The 17319-nt window shown below is 32.9% G+C and overlaps 1 protein-coding gene across 5 annotated transcripts in view; it reads right to left on the minus strand.

The window, feature by feature from the left end:
- The window catches only part of LOC144073498 (free fatty acid receptor 2), a 56536-nt gene that overhangs the window by 32997 nt on the left and 6220 nt on the right, over nucleotides 1-17319 (minus strand). For 2 of the 5 annotated variants that reach the window (XR_013300089.1, XR_013300088.1), the window contains exons 1-2: nucleotides 13289-14176; nucleotides 8267-11897 (exon numbers count right to left, since the gene is read on the minus strand). Coding sequence is in view for 3 of the 5 variants with exons in the window: in XM_077599366.1 (XP_077455492.1) it covers nucleotides 10804-11811 (1008 nt within the window). In the remaining 2 variants the exon portion in view is untranslated. Of the gene's footprint in view, nucleotides 1-7978; nucleotides 11898-13288; nucleotides 14177-17319 lie in introns of those variants that run through there. The other 3 variants (XM_077599368.1, XM_077599366.1, XM_077599367.1) reach the window with 3 other exon arrangements.

Consider the following 17319-nt stretch of genomic DNA (forward strand, 5'->3'; position numbering starts at 1 on the left):
TTTTTTAAGAAAAAAAGCCTTACTTTACTATGTCGTTTTTAAGGGAAAAAAAGCCTTACTATACTATGTCGTTTTTTACGGAAAAAAAGCCTTACTATACTATGTCGTTTTTTAAGGAAAAAAGTCTTACTATACTATGTTGTATTTTACAAAAAAGCCTTACTATACTATGTCATATTTTACAAAAAAAGCCTTACTATACTATGTCATATTTTACAAAAAAAGACTTACTATACTATGTCGTTTTTTAATGAAAAAAAGCCTTACTATACTATGTCGTTTTTTAAGGAAAAAAGCCTTACTATACTATGTCGTTTTTTAATGAAAAAAAGCCTTACTATACTATGTTGTTTTTTAAGGAAAAAAGCCTTACTATACTATGTCGTTTTTTAAGAAAAAAAGCCTTACTATACTATGTCATATTTTACAAAAAAAGCCTTACTATACTATGTCGTTTTTTAATGAAAAAAAGCCTTACTATACTATGTCGTTTTTTTAAGGAAAAAAGCCTTACTATACTATGTCGTTTTTTAAGAAAAAAAGCCTTACTTTACTATGTCGTTTTTAAGGGAAAAAAAGCCTTACTATACTATGTCGTTTTTTACGGAAAAAAAGCCTTACTATACTATGTCGTTTTTTAAGGAAAAAAGTCTTACTATACTATGTTGTATTTTACAAAAAAGCCTTACTATACTATGTCATATTTTACAAAAAAAGCCTTACTATACTATGTCGTTTTTTAATGAAAAAAAGCCTTACTATACTATGTCGTTTTTTTAAGGAAAAAAGCCTTACTATACTATGTCGTTTTTTACGGAAAAAAAGCCTTACTATACTATGTCGTTTTTTAAGAAAAAAAGCCTTACTTTACTATGTCGTTTTTAAGGGGAAAAAAGCCTTACTATACTATGTCGTTTTTTAAGAAAAAAAGCCTTACTATACTATGTCGTATTTTACGGAAAAAAAGCCTTACTATACTATATCGTTTTTTACGAAAAAAGCCTTACTATACTATGTCGTTTTTAAAGAAAAAAAGCCTTTCTATACTATGTTGTATTTTACAAAAAAAGCCTTACTATACTATGTCGTTTTTTAATGAAAAAAAGCCTTACTATACTATGTCGTTTTTTAAGAAAAAAAAGCCTTACTTTACTATGTCGTTTTTAAGGGAAAAAAAGCCTTACTATACTATGTCGTTTTTTAAGAAAAAAAGCCTTACTATACTATGTGGTTTTTTAATGAAAAAAAGCCTTACTATACTATGTCGTTTTTTTAAGGAAAAAAGCCTTACTATACTATGTCGTTTTTTACAGAAAAAAAGCCTTACTATACTATGTCGTTTTTTACGAAAAAAGCCTTACTATACTATGTCGTTTTTAAGGGACAAAAAGCCTTACTATACTATGTCGTTTTTTAAGAAAAAAAGCCTTACTATACTATGTCGTTTTTTAAGGAAAAAAGCTTTACTATACTATGTCGTTTTTTAAGAAAAAAAGCCTTACTATACTATGTCGTTTTTTACGAAAAAAAGCCTTACTATACTATGTCGTATTTTAAGAAAAAAGCTTTACTATACTATGTCGTTTTTCACAAAAAAGCCCTACTATACTATGTCATTTTTTACAAAAAAATCTTACTATACTATGTCGATTTTTACAAAAAAGCCTTACTATGTTATGTCGATTTTTACAAAAAAGTCTTACTATACTATGACGTTTTTTAAGAAAAAAAGCCTTACTATACTATGTCGTTTTAAAAAAAACCTTACTATACTATGTCGTTTTTTAATAAAAAAGGCCTTACTATACTATGTCGTTTCTTTACGAAAAAAAGCCTTACTATACTATGTCGTTTTTTACGAAAAAAGCCTTACTATACTATGTCGTTTTTTACAAAAAAGCCTTACTGTACTATGTCGTTTTAAAAAAAAACCTGACTATACTATGTCGTTTTTTAATAAAAATGGCCTTACTATACTATGTCGTTTTTTACGGAAAAAAAGCCTTACTATACTATGTCGTTTTTTACGAAAAAAGCCTTACTATACTATGTCGTTTTTAAAGAAAAAAAGCCTTTCTATACTATGTTGTATTTTACAAAAAAGCCTTACTATACTATGTCATATTTTACAAAAAAAGCCTTACTATACTATGTCGTTTTTTAAGGAAAAAAGCCTTACTATACTATGTCGTTTTTTAAGAAAAAAAGCCTTACTTTACTATGTCGTTTTTAAGGGAAAAAAAGCCTTACTATACTATGTCGTTTTTTAAGAAAAAAAGCCTTTTTATACTATGTTGTATTTTACAAAAAAGCCTTACTATACTATGTCATATTTTACAAAAAAAGCCTTACTATACTATGTCGTTTTTTAATAAAAAAGGCCTTACTATACTATGTCGTTTTTTTACGAAAAAAAGCCTTACTATACTATGTCGTTTTTTACGAAAAAAGCCTTACTATACTATGTCGTTTTTTACAAAAAAGCCTTACTGTACTATGTCGTTTTAAAAAAAAACCTTACTATACTATGTCGTTTTTTAATAAAAATGGCCTTACTATACTATGTCGTTTTTTACGGAAAAAAAGCCTTACTATACTATGTCGTTTTTTACGAAAAAAGCCTTACTATACTATGTCGTTTTTAAAGAAAAAAAGCCTTTCTATACTATGTTGTATTTTACAAAAAAGCCTTACTATACTATGTCATATTTTACAAAAAAAGCCTTACTATACTATGTCGTTTTTTAAGGAAAAAAGCCTTACTATACTATGTCGTTTTTTAAGAAAAAAAGCCTTACTTTACTATGTCGTTTTTAAGGGAAAAAAAGCCTTACTATACTATGTCGTTTTTTAAGAAAAAAAGCCTTTTTATACTATGTTGTATTTTACAAAAAAGCCTTACTATACTATGTCATATTTTACAAAAAAAGCCTTACTTTACTATGTCGTTTTTAAGGGAAAAAAAGCCTTACTATACTATGTCGTTTTTTAAGAAAAAAAGCCTTACTATACTATGTCGTTTTTTAAGGAAAAAAGTCTTACTATACTATGTTGTATTTTACAAAAAAGCCTTACTATACTATGTCTTATTTTACAAAAAAAGCCTTACTATACTATGTCGTTTTTTAATGAAAAAAAGCCTTACTATACTATGTCGTTTTTTTAAGGAAAAAAGCCTTACTATACTATGTCGTTTTTTACGGAAAAAAAGCCTTACTATACTATGTCGTTTTTTACGAAAAAAGCCTTACTATAATATGTCGTTTTTAATGGACAAAAAGCCTTACTATACTATGTCGTTTTTTAAGAAAAAAAGCCTTACTATACTATGTCGTTTTTTAAGGAAAAAAGCTTTACTATACTATGTCGTTTTTTACGGAAAAAAAGCCTTACTATACTATGTCGATTTTTACGAAAAAAGCCTTACTATACTATGTCGTTTTTAAAGAAAAAAAGCCTTTCTATACTATGTTGTATTTTACAAAAAAAGCCTTACTATACTATGTCATATTTTACAAAAAAAGCCTTACTATACTATGTCGTTTTTTAATGAAAAAAAGCCTTACTATACTATGTCGTTTTTTAAGAAAAAAAGCCTTACTTTACTATGTCGTTTTTAAGGGGAAAAAAAGCCTTACTATACTATGTCGTTTTTTATGAAAAAAAGCCTTACTATACTATGTGTTTTTTTAATGAAAAAAAGCCTTACTATACTATGTCATATTTTACAAAAAAAGACTTACTATACTATGTCGTTTTTTAATGAAAAAAAGCCTTACTATACTATGTCGTTTTTTAAGGAAAAAAGCCTTACTATACTATGTCGTTTTTTAATGAAAAAAAGCCTTACTATACTATGTTGTTTTTTAAGGAAAAAAGCCTTACTATACTATGTCGTTTTTTAAGAAAAAAAGCCTTACTATACTATGTCATATTTTACAAAAAAAGCCTTACTATACTATGTCGTTTTTTAATGAAAAAAAGCCTTACTATACTATGTCGTTTTTTTAAGGAAAAAAGCCTTACTATACTATGTCGTTTTTTAAGAAAAAAAGCCTTACTTTACTATGTCGTTTTTAAGGGAAAAAAAGCCTTACTATACTATGTCGTTTTTTACGGAAAAAAAGCCTTACTATACTATATCGTTTTTTACGAAAAAAGCCTTACTATACTATGTCGTTTTTAAAGAAAAAAAGCCTTTCTATACTATGTTGTATTTTACAAAAAAAGCCTTACTATACTATGTCGTTTTTTAATGAAAAAAAGCCTTACTATACTATGTCGTTTTTTAAGAAAAAAAAGCCTTACTTTACTATGTCGTTTTTAAGGGAAAAAAAGCCTTACTATACTATGTGGTTTTTTAATGAAAAAAAGCCTTACTATACTATGTCGTTTTTTTAAGGAAAAAAGCCTTACTATACTATGTCGTTTTTTACAGAAAAAAAGCCTTACTATACTATGTCGTTTTTTACGAAAAAAGCCTTACTATACTATGTCGTTTTTAAGGGACAAAAAGCCTTACTATACTATGTCGTTTTTTAAGAAAAAAAGCCTTACTATACTATGTCGTTTTTTAAGGAAAAAAGCTTTACTATACTATGTCGTTTTTTAAGAAAAAAAGCCTTACTATACTATGTCGTTTTTTACGAAAAAAAGCCTTACTATACTATGTCGTATTTTAAGAAAAAAGCTTTACTATACTATGTCGTTTTTCACAAAAAAGCCCTACTATACTATGTCATTTTTTACAAAAAAATCTTACTATACTATGTCGATTTTTACAAAAAAGCCTTACTATGTTATGTCGATTTTTACAAAAAAGTCTTACTATACTATGACGTTTTTTAAGAAAAAAAGCCTTACTATACTATGTCGTTTTAAAAAAAACCTTACTATACTATGTCGTTTTTTAATAAAAAAGGCCTTACTATACTATGTCGTTTTTTTACGAAAAAAAGCCTTACTATACTATGTCGTTTTTTACGAAAAAAGCCTTACTATACTATGTCGTTTTTTACAAAAAAGCCTTACTGTACTATGTCGTTTTAAAAAAAAACCTTACTATACTATGTCGTTTTTTAATAAAAATGGCCTTACTATACTATGTCGTTTTTTACGGAAAAAAAGCCTTACTATACTATGTCGTTTTTTACGAAAAAAGCCTTACTATACTATGTCGTTTTTAAAGAAAAAAAGCCTTTCTATACTATGTTGTATTTTACAAAAAAGCCTTACTATACTATGTCATATTTTACAAAAAAAGCCTTACTATACTATGTCGTTTTTTAAGGAAAAAAGCCTTACTATACTATGTCGTTTTTTAAGAAAAAAAGCCTTACTTTACTATGTCGTTTTTAAGGGAAAAAAAGCCTTACTATACTATGTCGTTTTTTAAGAAAAAAAGCCTTTTTATACTATGTTGTATTTTACAAAAAAGCCTTACTATACTATGTCATATTTTACAAAAAAAGCCTTACTATACTATGTCGTTTTTTAATAAAAAAGGCCTTACTATACTATGTCGTTTTTTTACGAAAAAAAGCCTTACTATACTATGTCGTTTTTTACGAAAAAAGCCTTACTATACTATGTCGTTTTTTACAAAAAAGCCTTACTGTACTATGTCGTTTTAAAAAAAAACCTTACTATACTATGTCGTTTTTTAATAAAAATGGCCTTACTATACTATGTCGTTTTTTACGGAAAAAAAGCCTTACTATACTATGTCGTTTTTTACGAAAAAAGCCTTACTATACTATGTCGTTTTTAAAGAAAAAAAGCCTTTCTATACTATGTTGTATTTTACAAAAAAGCCTTACTATACTATGTCATATTTTACAAAAAAAGCCTTACTATACTATGTCGTTTTTTAAGGAAAAAAGCCTTACTATACTATGTCGTTTTTTAAGAAAAAAAGCCTTACTTTACTATGTCGTTTTTAAGGGAAAAAAAGCCTTACTATACTATGTCGTTTTTTAAGAAAAAAAGCCTTTTTATACTATGTTGTATTTTACAAAAAAGCCTTACTATACTATGTCATATTTTACAAAAAAAGCCTTACTATACTATGTCGTTTTTTAATGAAAAAAAGCCTTACTATACTATGTCGTTTTTTAAGAAAAAAAGCCTTACTTTACTATGTCGTTTTTAAGGGAAAAAAAGCCTTACTATACTATGTCGTTTTTTAAGAAAAAAAGCCTTACTATACTATGTCGTTTTTTAAGGAAAAAAGTCTTACTATACTATGTTGTATTTTACAAAAAAGCCTTACTATACTATATCATATTTTACAAAAAAAGCCTTACTATACTATGTCGTTTTTTAATGAAAAAAAGCCTTACTATACTATGTCGTTTTTTTAAGGAAAAAAGCCTTACTATACTATGTCGTTTTTTACGGAAAAAAAGCCTTACTATACTATGTCGTTTTTTACGAAAAAAGCCTTACTATACTATGTCGTTTTTAATGGAAAAAAAGCCTTACTATACTATGTCGTTTTTTAAGGAAAAAAGCCTTACTATACTATGTCGTTTTTTAAGAAAAAAAGCCTTACTTTACTATGTCGTTTTTAAGGGGAAAAAAGCCTTACTATACTATGTAGTTTTTTAAGAAAAAAAGCCTTACTATACTATGTCGTTTTTTACGGAAAAAAAGCCTTACTATACTATATCGTTTTTTACGAAAAAAGCCTTACTATACTATGTCGTTTTTAAAGAAAAAAAGCCTTTCTATACTATGTTGTATTTTACAAAAAAAGCCTTACTATACTATGTCATTTTTTAATGAAAAAAAGCCTTACTATACTATGTCGTTTTTTAAGAAAAAAAGCCTTACTTTACTATGTCGTTTTTAAGGGGAAAAAAGCCTTACTATACTATGTCGTTTTTTAAGAAAAAAAGCCTTACTATACTATGTCGTTTTTTAATGAAAAAAAGCCTTACTATACTATGTCGTTTTTTTAAGGAAAAAAGCCTAACTATACTATGTCGTTTTTTAAGAAAAAAAGCCTTACTTTACTATGTCGTTTTTAAGGGAAAAAAAGCCTTACTATACTGTCGTTTTTTACGGAAAAAAAGCCTTACTATACTATGTCGTTTTTAAGGGACAAAAAGCCTTACTATACTATGTCGTTTTTTTAAGAAAAAAAGCCTTACTATACTATGTCGTTTTTTAAGGAAAAAAGCTTTACTATACTATGTCGTTTTTTACGGAAAAAAAGCCTTACTGTACTATGTCGTTTTTTACGAAAAAAGCCTTACTATACTATGTCGTTTTTAAAGAAAAAAAGCCTTTCTATACTATGTTGTATTTTACAAAAAAGCCTTGCTATACTATGTCATATTTTACAAAAAAAGCCTTACTATACTATGTCGTTTTTAATGAAAAAAAGCCTTACTATACTATGTCGTTTTTTAAGGAAAAAAGCCTTACTATACTATGTCGTTTTTTAAGAAAAAAAGCCTTACTATACTATGTCGTTTTTTAAGAAAAAAAGCCTTTTTATACTATGTTGTATTTTACAAAAAAGCCTTACTATACTATGTCGTTTTTTAAGAAAAAAAAGCCTTACTATATTATGTCGTTTTTTATGAAAAAAAGCCTTACTATACTATGTCGTTTTTTAAGGAAAAAATCTTACTTTACTGTGTCGTTTTAAAGAAAAAAGCCCTTCTATACTATGTCGTATTTTAAGAAAAAAGCCTTACTATACTATGTTGGTTTTTACAAAAAAGCCTTACTATACTATGTCGTTTTTTTACGAAAAAAAGCCTTACTTTACTGTGTCGTTTTTTTACGAAAAAAAGCCTTACTTTACTACGTCATTTTTTTTACAAAAAAGCCTTACTATACTATGTCGTTTTTTACGTAAAAAAGCCTTACTAAATTTAAATCTAGTCCTAACTTAATCTTATACCCTCTCCTCAATTTTCCTAGTATGAGAAAAGATGAAAAATAACATCTTTTTCGACAATAAATGTCACCAGCCAAAAAACAACATTTTTTTATTTGATCAGAAGCTAAGAATCATAACAACAGTAAAAATGGAGACCAACAGGCAACTGTTAACATAAGTTTTTCCAATAACTAGACCCCAAAATAACAACTGCTGTCGGTGATCACACAGAAGAAAAAAAACATATTTAAAGTAGCACGTGAGTATGAGTCGCAGGCCCGGCCAAATTATGAAAAAAGTGCAAACTATAGTCCAGGAAACATGGTAATATAGAATATAAATAACTTTGGAATGCAACAAAGCAGGACTTACTGGATGTTACGTCTTGGTATCGGGCATGGAACACAGTTGGACCCAAATGCAGGGAAGCAGGCAATGAATGAAGGTGAATCTTCAGAAAATAAGAAGGACTTAGAAATAAAATCACAAAACCGTGGAACATGGAAGTGCAATTGGCATGATGCAAACACAGCACACATGGTGTCATTAGACAGACATGGCTTGATTACAAAGTACACACACCTGATTACATTAGGGAGGGTAAACCAAGAGGGAGGGGCACAATAGACTAAACACATACAAACCAAACAAAACCTCAACTAACCCTAACAATGGGTTGAGGAGTCTATTTTCTTCATTTATTAGTTTGATGTTTTGTTTACTTTGTTTTAATGACAGTACAGTGGATTAATGTATACGTATTATGCACAAAAACATTGAAATGGAATATTAATGACAATGCGAGATGATATTAGCTGTGCACTATTTGGCCTACTTTTGCCAAAGGGTAGAATACTTTGATAAAGTGGCACAACTGGTTAGTTCAGGTTTACAGTTTTATGTCTGAAAAGCGTTTAACAAAAAAAGCCTTACGATACTATGTCGTTTTTAAGAAAAAAAGCCTTAGTATACTATGTCGTTTTTTAAGAAAAAAAGCCTTACTATATTATGTCGTTTTTAAAGAAAAAAGTCTTACTATATGTCGTTTTTTTTACAAAAAAAGCCTTACTATACTATGTCGTTTTTTAAAGAAAAAAGCCTTACTATACTATGTATTTTTTTAACGAAAAAAAGGCTTACTATACTATGTTGTTTTTTTACGAAAAAAAAAGCCTTACTATACTATGTCATTTTTTACAAAAAAAAGCCTTACAATACAATGTCGTTTTTTTACCAAAAAAAAGCCTTACTATACTATGTCATTTTTTACGAAAAAAAAGCCTTCCTATACTATATCATTTTTTACGAAAAAAAGCCTTACTATACTATGTCATTTTTTACGAAAAAAAGCCTTACTATACTATGTTGTTTTTTTACAAAAAAGCCTTACTATACTATGTCGTTTTTTTACAAAAAAAGCCTTACAATACAATGTCGTTTTTTTACAAAAAAAGCCTTACTATAGTATGTCATTTTTTACCAAAAAAAGCCTAACAATACAATGTCGTTTTTTTACAAAAAAAGCCTTACTATACTATGTCATTTTTTACGAAAAAAAAGCCTTACTATACTATGTCATTTTTTACGAAAAAAAAGCCTTACTATACTATGTCATTTTTTACGAAAAAAAAGCCTTACTATACTATGTCATTTTTCACGAAAAAAAAGCCTTACTATACTATGCCATTTTTTACGAAAAAAAGCCTTACTATACTATGTTGTTTTTTTTACAAAAAAGCCTTACAATACAATGTCGTTTTTTTACAAAAAAATCCTTACTATACTGTCATTTTTTACGAAAAAAAAGCCTTGCAATACAATGTCGTTTTTTTACAAAAAAAGCCTTACTATACTATGTCATTTTTTACGAAAAAAAAGCCTTACTATACTATGTCATTTTTTACGAAAAAAAAGCCTTACTATACTATGTCATTTTTTACGAAAAAAAAGCCTTACTATACTATGTCATTTTTTACGAAAAAAAAAGCCTTACTATACTATGTCATTTTTTACGAAAAAAAAGCCTTACTATACTATGTCATTTTTTACGAAAAAAAAGCCTTACTATACTATGTTGTTTTTTTTACAAAAAAGCCTTACTATACTATGTCGTTTTTTTACAAAAAAAGCCTTACAATACAATGTCGTTTTTTTACAAAAAAATCCTTACTATACTATGTCATTTTTTACGAAAAAAAGCCTTACAATACAATGTCGTTTTTTTACAAAAAAAGCCTTAATATACTATGTTGTTTTTTTTTACAAAAAAGCCTTACTATACTATGTCGTTTTTTAAGAAAAAAAGCCTTACTATACAATGTCGTTTTTAACAAAAAAAAACTTACAATACTATGTCGTTTTTTAATGTTAAAAAAGGCCTTACTATACTATGTCGTTTTTTAATGTTAAAAAGGCTTTACTATACTATGTCGTTTTTAATGAAAAAAAGCCTTACTATACTATGTCGTTTTTTACAAAAAAGCCTTACTATACTATGTCGTTTTTTAATGAAAAAAGCCTTACTATACTATGTCGTTTTTTTACGAAAAAAAGGCTTACTATACTATGTCTTTTTTTCCCGAAAAAAGCCTTACTATACTGTCGTTTTTTGATGGATTTGATCGGTGTATATTAGGCCTCTAAAATCCCTCCGCTGGTCGACCCCAACTAAACGGTAAACAACCCAAACCCTCGCCCATTCATATCTTTGTCTACATCCATTCATTGCAATAGCTTATTAAAACGTGACACCACTGCAGCCCGTTTACGAGGCCTCACACATCCTGAGAGGAAGCGGTCCTTTTAAGGAATCGTCACAACACCCTCGGAAGAAGCGGCTCACGTGCAACCAACGTAAACATCTCATTAATTTCCTGCCGGCGGCGGCGATAAAGAAATAAACCAGTCCGTTAGATACCATTTATCTGTTCTTGTTTGCTCTCGCCATCCTCCCCGCTTCGTTTGGGGGTACGGCAGGATAGGCAGGCGCTCAAACGAGCTTTTAGCACCCCGGTCACGCCGCCCACCGTACCCCTTACGGCGGAGGACGAGAAGTAAAAAATCAGCGGGTCCAAGCAGGCGTTGAAGGTGCTGCACAGCAGGGCCTTGTCACGCCACTGGGGGTTCTTCCAGGTGATGAAACCCACCACGTGGGAAACGTTGTAGGGACCGAAGCAAACGGCGAAAACCAGAAGCGTTCCTAGCGCCATCCCGATGGCCCGCAGACGCCGCCGCCGGTCGATGTGCTGCAGGCGCGATAGGATCCGGATGAAGTTGATGTAGCAAAAGCTGCAGATGAGGAATGGGATACAGAAGAGGACCAGGCACAGTTCCAGTCGGACCGGGAGGAGGACCTCCAGCTGGGCCTCGGAGAAGTTATCGTAGCAGACTTCCGAGGGCGGGGCGGTAGCGTTGAGTTCCGTCGCCGTGTGGACCGGCTCGTCTTCCGTTCCGATGAAGGGCATGATGAAGACGATGCTGAGGTGGGTGAAGGAGAAGATCCAGAAGAAAACGCTAGCGGCCACGGCGTAGAGCGGCCGGCGCTTCAGGCTGTGCTGGATGGGGAAGGCCACGCCCAGGTAGCGCTCCACGCTGACGGCGGTCAGGAAGAAGGTGCTGTTGTAGATGGTCATGTAGAAGATGAAACCCGACAGCGGGCAGAGCGGGTAGGGTAGCTCCCACAGCATGTTGTTGACCGCCTCCTGCATCTTGAAGGGCAGGAATAGCAGGAAGAGAAGGTCGGAGATGGTCAGGTTGAGGAGCAAGATGTCGATGGGCGTGGCTTTTTGACGGACTTTGCTGCAGAATGTGTAGAAGGCCAGGACGTTGGCCGGGAAGCCCAGCACGAAGGTGATGACGTAAACGGACAGGCACAGCGCCGTGCCGCACTCCTGCGTCGCTAGGCCCTGTGGAGACATCGGATGGGGGGAGCGGCGTGGCGTACGTGGGGGTCCCGAGGTGGCGAGGCTTCCTGTTAGCGGGTTCCACCGTTAGCTCATTGTTTCTGTGGAAGAGAAGACGAGATTACTTCATGTTTGCAATCTCTTTAGTTCAAAAGAGGAAATCGGGATGCAAATACATCACTTAAATGGATACGCTAGCTACAGCTAGCAGCGTTCAGAACGATCACGTTTTTTTTCTCGTGGCGCGATAGGTAGCCATACGATCAAAACTTTTCTAATTCACCGGATCCTTAAAATCTAGTCAACTAAAGTCGAAACAAAGAAAAAACAATGAAGACTACGAGAATTGTCCAAATTTGGGCGGTTCAATATTACGACAATGAAGTCCCACTTTGAAATATCACCAAAGAAAAAGCACATCATTACGAGACAAAAGTCGTAATATGACAAGATTAACATCGTAATATGAGAATGAAAGTCATACATTGTAAAATTCCAACTTGTCGTAATATTAGGAAAGGAATTCGTAAAATCACAAGGTTAAAGTCCTTATATTAAGACTTATTTTCACCTCACATAAAGCGGAAATTGTTTAGCTACGATGTCTGAACACAAAACAGTATTTGGCGACGCCATAGCGCAGGCGACAAAATGAGATCAGTCTGAACACAGCATAACAAACTACCAGTGGTATGCCGTCAGGGCCATCAAGGCCTTTTCTGCTGGCCTAAGAAATATCTGAATCACAGACTGATGTTAATTGTATTTTGTCCATGAATACTTATGAAATAATTCCAAATTGTCTGTTAGCTTCCTTTCATTGCTTTTCCCCCTGGTTGCACTGCTTCCAGATGTGTGTTTTCATATTGAAGCATTTAACCAATCACATTTCAGCCATTATTTGTTGCCAGGGTCAGAAATCTGCCTCAAGGCCTTCACAATCAGTTCTGCAGGCTCTGCTGCATTAAACAAGCGTTGATAAGACTGTTGCTTTAACCAATCAGAATTCGAGTTGGCAACACCACATTGCCTTCTCGCAGGCGTAGGGATACATCATCGCTTTCACCAACTATGATAGGCTAGCAAATATATTGTTGTGTTGATTTAATAGTGGTTTTGTCAATCCGCAATGGCTGAAGGAGGAGAAGAAATGGATTCGTTTGCAGATTTACTGTCAAAGCCATTTTCAAGACAGACTTTTCAAGAAAAAAAGCTGGACAACATTAAGAAAGGTTGGTCAACTCCAAAGCAAGCAAGCCTGTCACAACCGGGAACGAACATTTTCAGCACTAAATTGAATAAAAACATTTGCCAGAAATACGATAGGATAGGCTCGACTTTCAGCATTAGCTTCGATGGCGATAGAAAAGAAGGAGGAAAGAAAGGAGGATGGATATTGTGTAAAGGTAAAAATGATTTTTGGTGAATAAAATATGGTTATACTCTTAAATAATATTATTATTGATGATTTTTTATGTGTCGCAAGCTGTACCTGCAGTAGAGGTTGTATAGTCATAAAATCATTTTGGAGGGTTGGACTGATTCGCTGAAGGCGTCGCTAGGAAATTCACGGACCGCCACTGCAAACTACCGTTTCTTGGAGGCCATTTTCTTAGTAGAGGACAGACCTGTTAAGGATAGGAAGCGGGAAGATAGTAAAGAGTAGAGTGTGACAGGGCGTGTGGTTTGTTTTGACTTCCGGCAACGTGTTTCTGGATCGCACGTGACTTTGTGTCAAAACATAATAGCTCCACAAACATAACAGTGTCTTGTAATTAATAAAATGGCTGCCGGCCTTCTCGTAAAGAAACAAACACTTCCACGTGACGACCCATTTTGCAAATGTGATGTCATGTACAACAAACAAGTTTTTTTTCCCACCTTATGTCCGTTATCCATGTTTAGCTTCAATAAATCCTGAAAATTAATTAAACTTCAGTGGAAGCCGTGTTCATGAAGGAAACGATAGCATAAACAAACATAAAAAAATGGATTTAGTATAACAGCCCAACTCTCAATATTTAATTTTCCTCGCGGGCTGCGTAAAGTATCTATTTATCAAATAGAATTAGTCGAGGGCTGTTTTTGTGTTCGAAATTGGACTATTGAAAGCAATAAAAGCACAGTTTTAATAATTTAGTGTTACAATGTCTTTCAGGCATTTCTCTTTATTAATATTTTTTAATATTAGACTGGGAGTTTTAACCACAAATGCAGGAAGGGAGGTTCTTTAAAGTTGTTAAAGTTGTCGTGGTAACTTGGCTCAATAAATAAATAAAATAACTTTTTTAAAAAATCATAATTTAATTGTTTAAAAATTGTCCAAAAATAATTATTATATTTATAATATTTTTAAAAAATAAATAACCAATTTACTGCTATGTCGAAAAAAAGCTACAAATTGTTCCTTTTCTAAATTCCCTACAGAATTATCCCAAATAAAAATAACATAATTTGATTTTTTTCCCCAGGTGACTGATTGAATATAATTATGGATAAATACTTTTTTTTTCTTATTTAGTTACGCACTTTACAGCAGTTCTAAAATATTTCTGTGGTTTAAGCATACACTCTTTTTACAGATGCTAATACCATTTACATATTTGCAAAAAAAAAATCAAACGTTATTTATTCTGTGTACAGTAGAAAACGAAAAACATTTGCATAACACAATAAAAAACCTGCAATCTAAATAAAAATATACTTTTATGAATCTAGCCAGAGGGAGAAAATGCTATTTTATTCCTTTAAATCCTGATTTTACTGTAAATAATATATACAATATAATAATAATTCATATTACATGACCTTTTTTCCAACTAGAACAAACAACAACAAAACTTGTCATGATTCAGAAGAAAAACGGTAAGTAAAGTACATTGGAACTACTTGAAAATAGCTGGAAAGCATAGTGTATAAACAAGATATTAATCTGAAACTGCCCCAAAAATGATGTTTGTTCATTATGTAAAAAAATGGCACTAAACCACTTAGCAAGCAAAAATTCCCTCTAGTTTTCCCCCTTCAAAAAACACAAAACAATTCCTTACCTTTCATTTCCAAAAGATACACAGAAGGCCCCAAACTGAAAAGAATCCTCCAATTTTCCCCCCGTTCAGACTTAATGGGCGCTGGGCTCGCCTTATTGGATCAACCTCTTAACTGCGTGGCGGCTGCGAGTTGTCGCTTTATTTACATGGCGCTCCCGAACATCCAGTACGCAGATAACAGCAGTTATTGCCAGTGCTGCAATTTATCTGCTGGCCAAACAGCGTCTCCCCGGCGACGGGCTCGCGTCTCGGACAGCCCGATGCGGGGTTATTAAATCATCTCGGGTTATCTGCGCTTCTACATGGATGCGTGGCGTTGTTGGAGCGAGGCGGGTTTTAAAAAAGCGGCGTTTGACTGCGGACGCGCCGATATACATACGTTACGGCCACGTGGCTGATCAAACAGCGGTTGTTTGCGCGCTCGTATTGTGAACAAGGTTTCATTCAAAGCTGGAAGACTTGAGTATGCTAAAGTCCAATTTATGACGTCGCGATGTACGTTTGCTAGCTAGTGGCAAAGTGTTTGTTTTAACTGTCTTTAAAGTCAATCTTATTTTACTGAATTTGGTAGATTGGACTTTACTAGGGGGGCCCAAGGTACGAGTGGGTAGCCTTTGTATGTTGTCCCTGGACTGGTGTGGGTTTTCTCTGGGTATTCCAGTTTCTTTCCACATGTCAAAGACATCATGGTAGGCCAGGGGTGTCAGACTTGGGTTGGTTCGCGGGCCGCGTTAACGTCAACTAGATTTCATGTGGGCCGGACCATTTTAGATATAATATTTAGATTTTTTTTAATAAATGGATTAAAAGAACTGGATTAAAAGCCCTGAATATTCAGTTTTTTATAGATCTAAAACAATGTTTATTTTTGCTTTTTTATATATATTTTACAAAATTATTTTTGAACTAAAAACATGAATGACGAAAACAGATCTACCGTATTTTCTGGACTATAGTACTAAATCGCACAATTTTTTTCGACAGTTGGCTGCGCCTGCCTGTGCCTATTTTATGATTGCTTTAATGTTCAATTAAAAAACTGGAGCAATAAATTCAATTGAAACTTTAATGCGACATATATATTTTGCCACTCATATTCATTCAGGTGCGATTTATAGTCTGAAAAATACAGTGATTTAATCCCTCGAATATCGCGGATTATGTAGACCGAGGTGTCAGACTCGGGTTGGTTCGCGGGCCGGACCATTTTTGATATATTTAGATTTTTTTGATAAATGGATTAAAATAACTGGATTAAACTGAATATTCAGTTTTTTATAGATCTAAAACAATGTTTATTTTAGCTTTTTTAAATATATTTTTATATTTTACAAAATAATTTTTGAACTAAAAACACAGAAAAAATGGATTGAAAAATTACAATTGTTGATTTAAAAGGGGGAAAATCATGAAATGTAATATACAGCTATACTCTTCATTTTAATTTGATCCTAAAACAGAAAGTCGGCACTCATGATTTACTTTACCGGGCCACACAAAATGATGCGACGGGACAGATTTGGCCCCCGGGCCGCCACTTTGACACGTGTGGTAGGCTAGCTGGTTAGCACTCTAAATTGCCCCTAGTGTGAGGGTCAAAGATCATCCTTTGTCTTCTTGTGCACTGCAATGCAATTGGCTGGCCACTGATTGAGGGTATTCCCTGCCTTCTGCTTACAGTTGGCTGGGATAGGCTCCAGCACCCACCGCGACGGTACTCGGACGTTTGGTCGCCGGACGTTTGGTCGTCGGACGTTTGGTCACCGGACGTTTGGTCGCCGGACGTTTGACAACATGACAGAGTTTACTGTTTAAACCAGCTCTCAAAATTATATTCACCCGGGCGACCAAATGTCCGGCGACCAAACGTTCGGTCACGCCCCGCGACCCCTGTGAAGATAAACTGTATAGAAAATGAATGAACGCGATTTGCTGAGCTACAATGCGTAGGTTTTTTTTGGGGGGGGGGGGGGGGGGGGGGGAATAACCAAAAAAGTGCAAGAGTTGAATTGGGTAAAAAAAGATGGGCTTTTTAAAGTGAAAGACAGAGGTAAGTAATCTGTGTCCATAACAGCAAAATGCCAAATTACAAGTCCGTAACTATCACTTATTTAGGTCTTTTGCCGAGTAAACGCACCTTATGGAGAAGCACTACCAAGGGCCTATGTCCGATTATTATTATTGTATCAACTCATTTGTTGCAATAGACAGTGATAGGTGGCCAATCCATTTTGACTGGGAATGTCGACGGTGATTGTTTGATTATGATACGGATTCATTTAAAACTTTCTCATTTGTATTCTATACTCAAAACTAGAGAAAATCAATATTGAGGATAAGCGATCCGGAAAATAAATGACCGTTTTGCAAATATAGAACCAAAAGAAACGATTTGATGCCAATCATTCTGCAGAAAAAGTTTGTTTACACCTTTTATTTCAATCAGTTGTGCCAAATCAATAAACCAAATGAG

This window comes from Stigmatopora argus, chromosome 4 (genome assembly GCF_051989625.1).
Source record: "Stigmatopora argus isolate UIUO_Sarg chromosome 4, RoL_Sarg_1.0, whole genome shotgun sequence".
NCBI classification, from domain to species: Eukaryota; Metazoa; Chordata; class Actinopteri; order Syngnathiformes; family Syngnathidae; genus Stigmatopora; species Stigmatopora argus.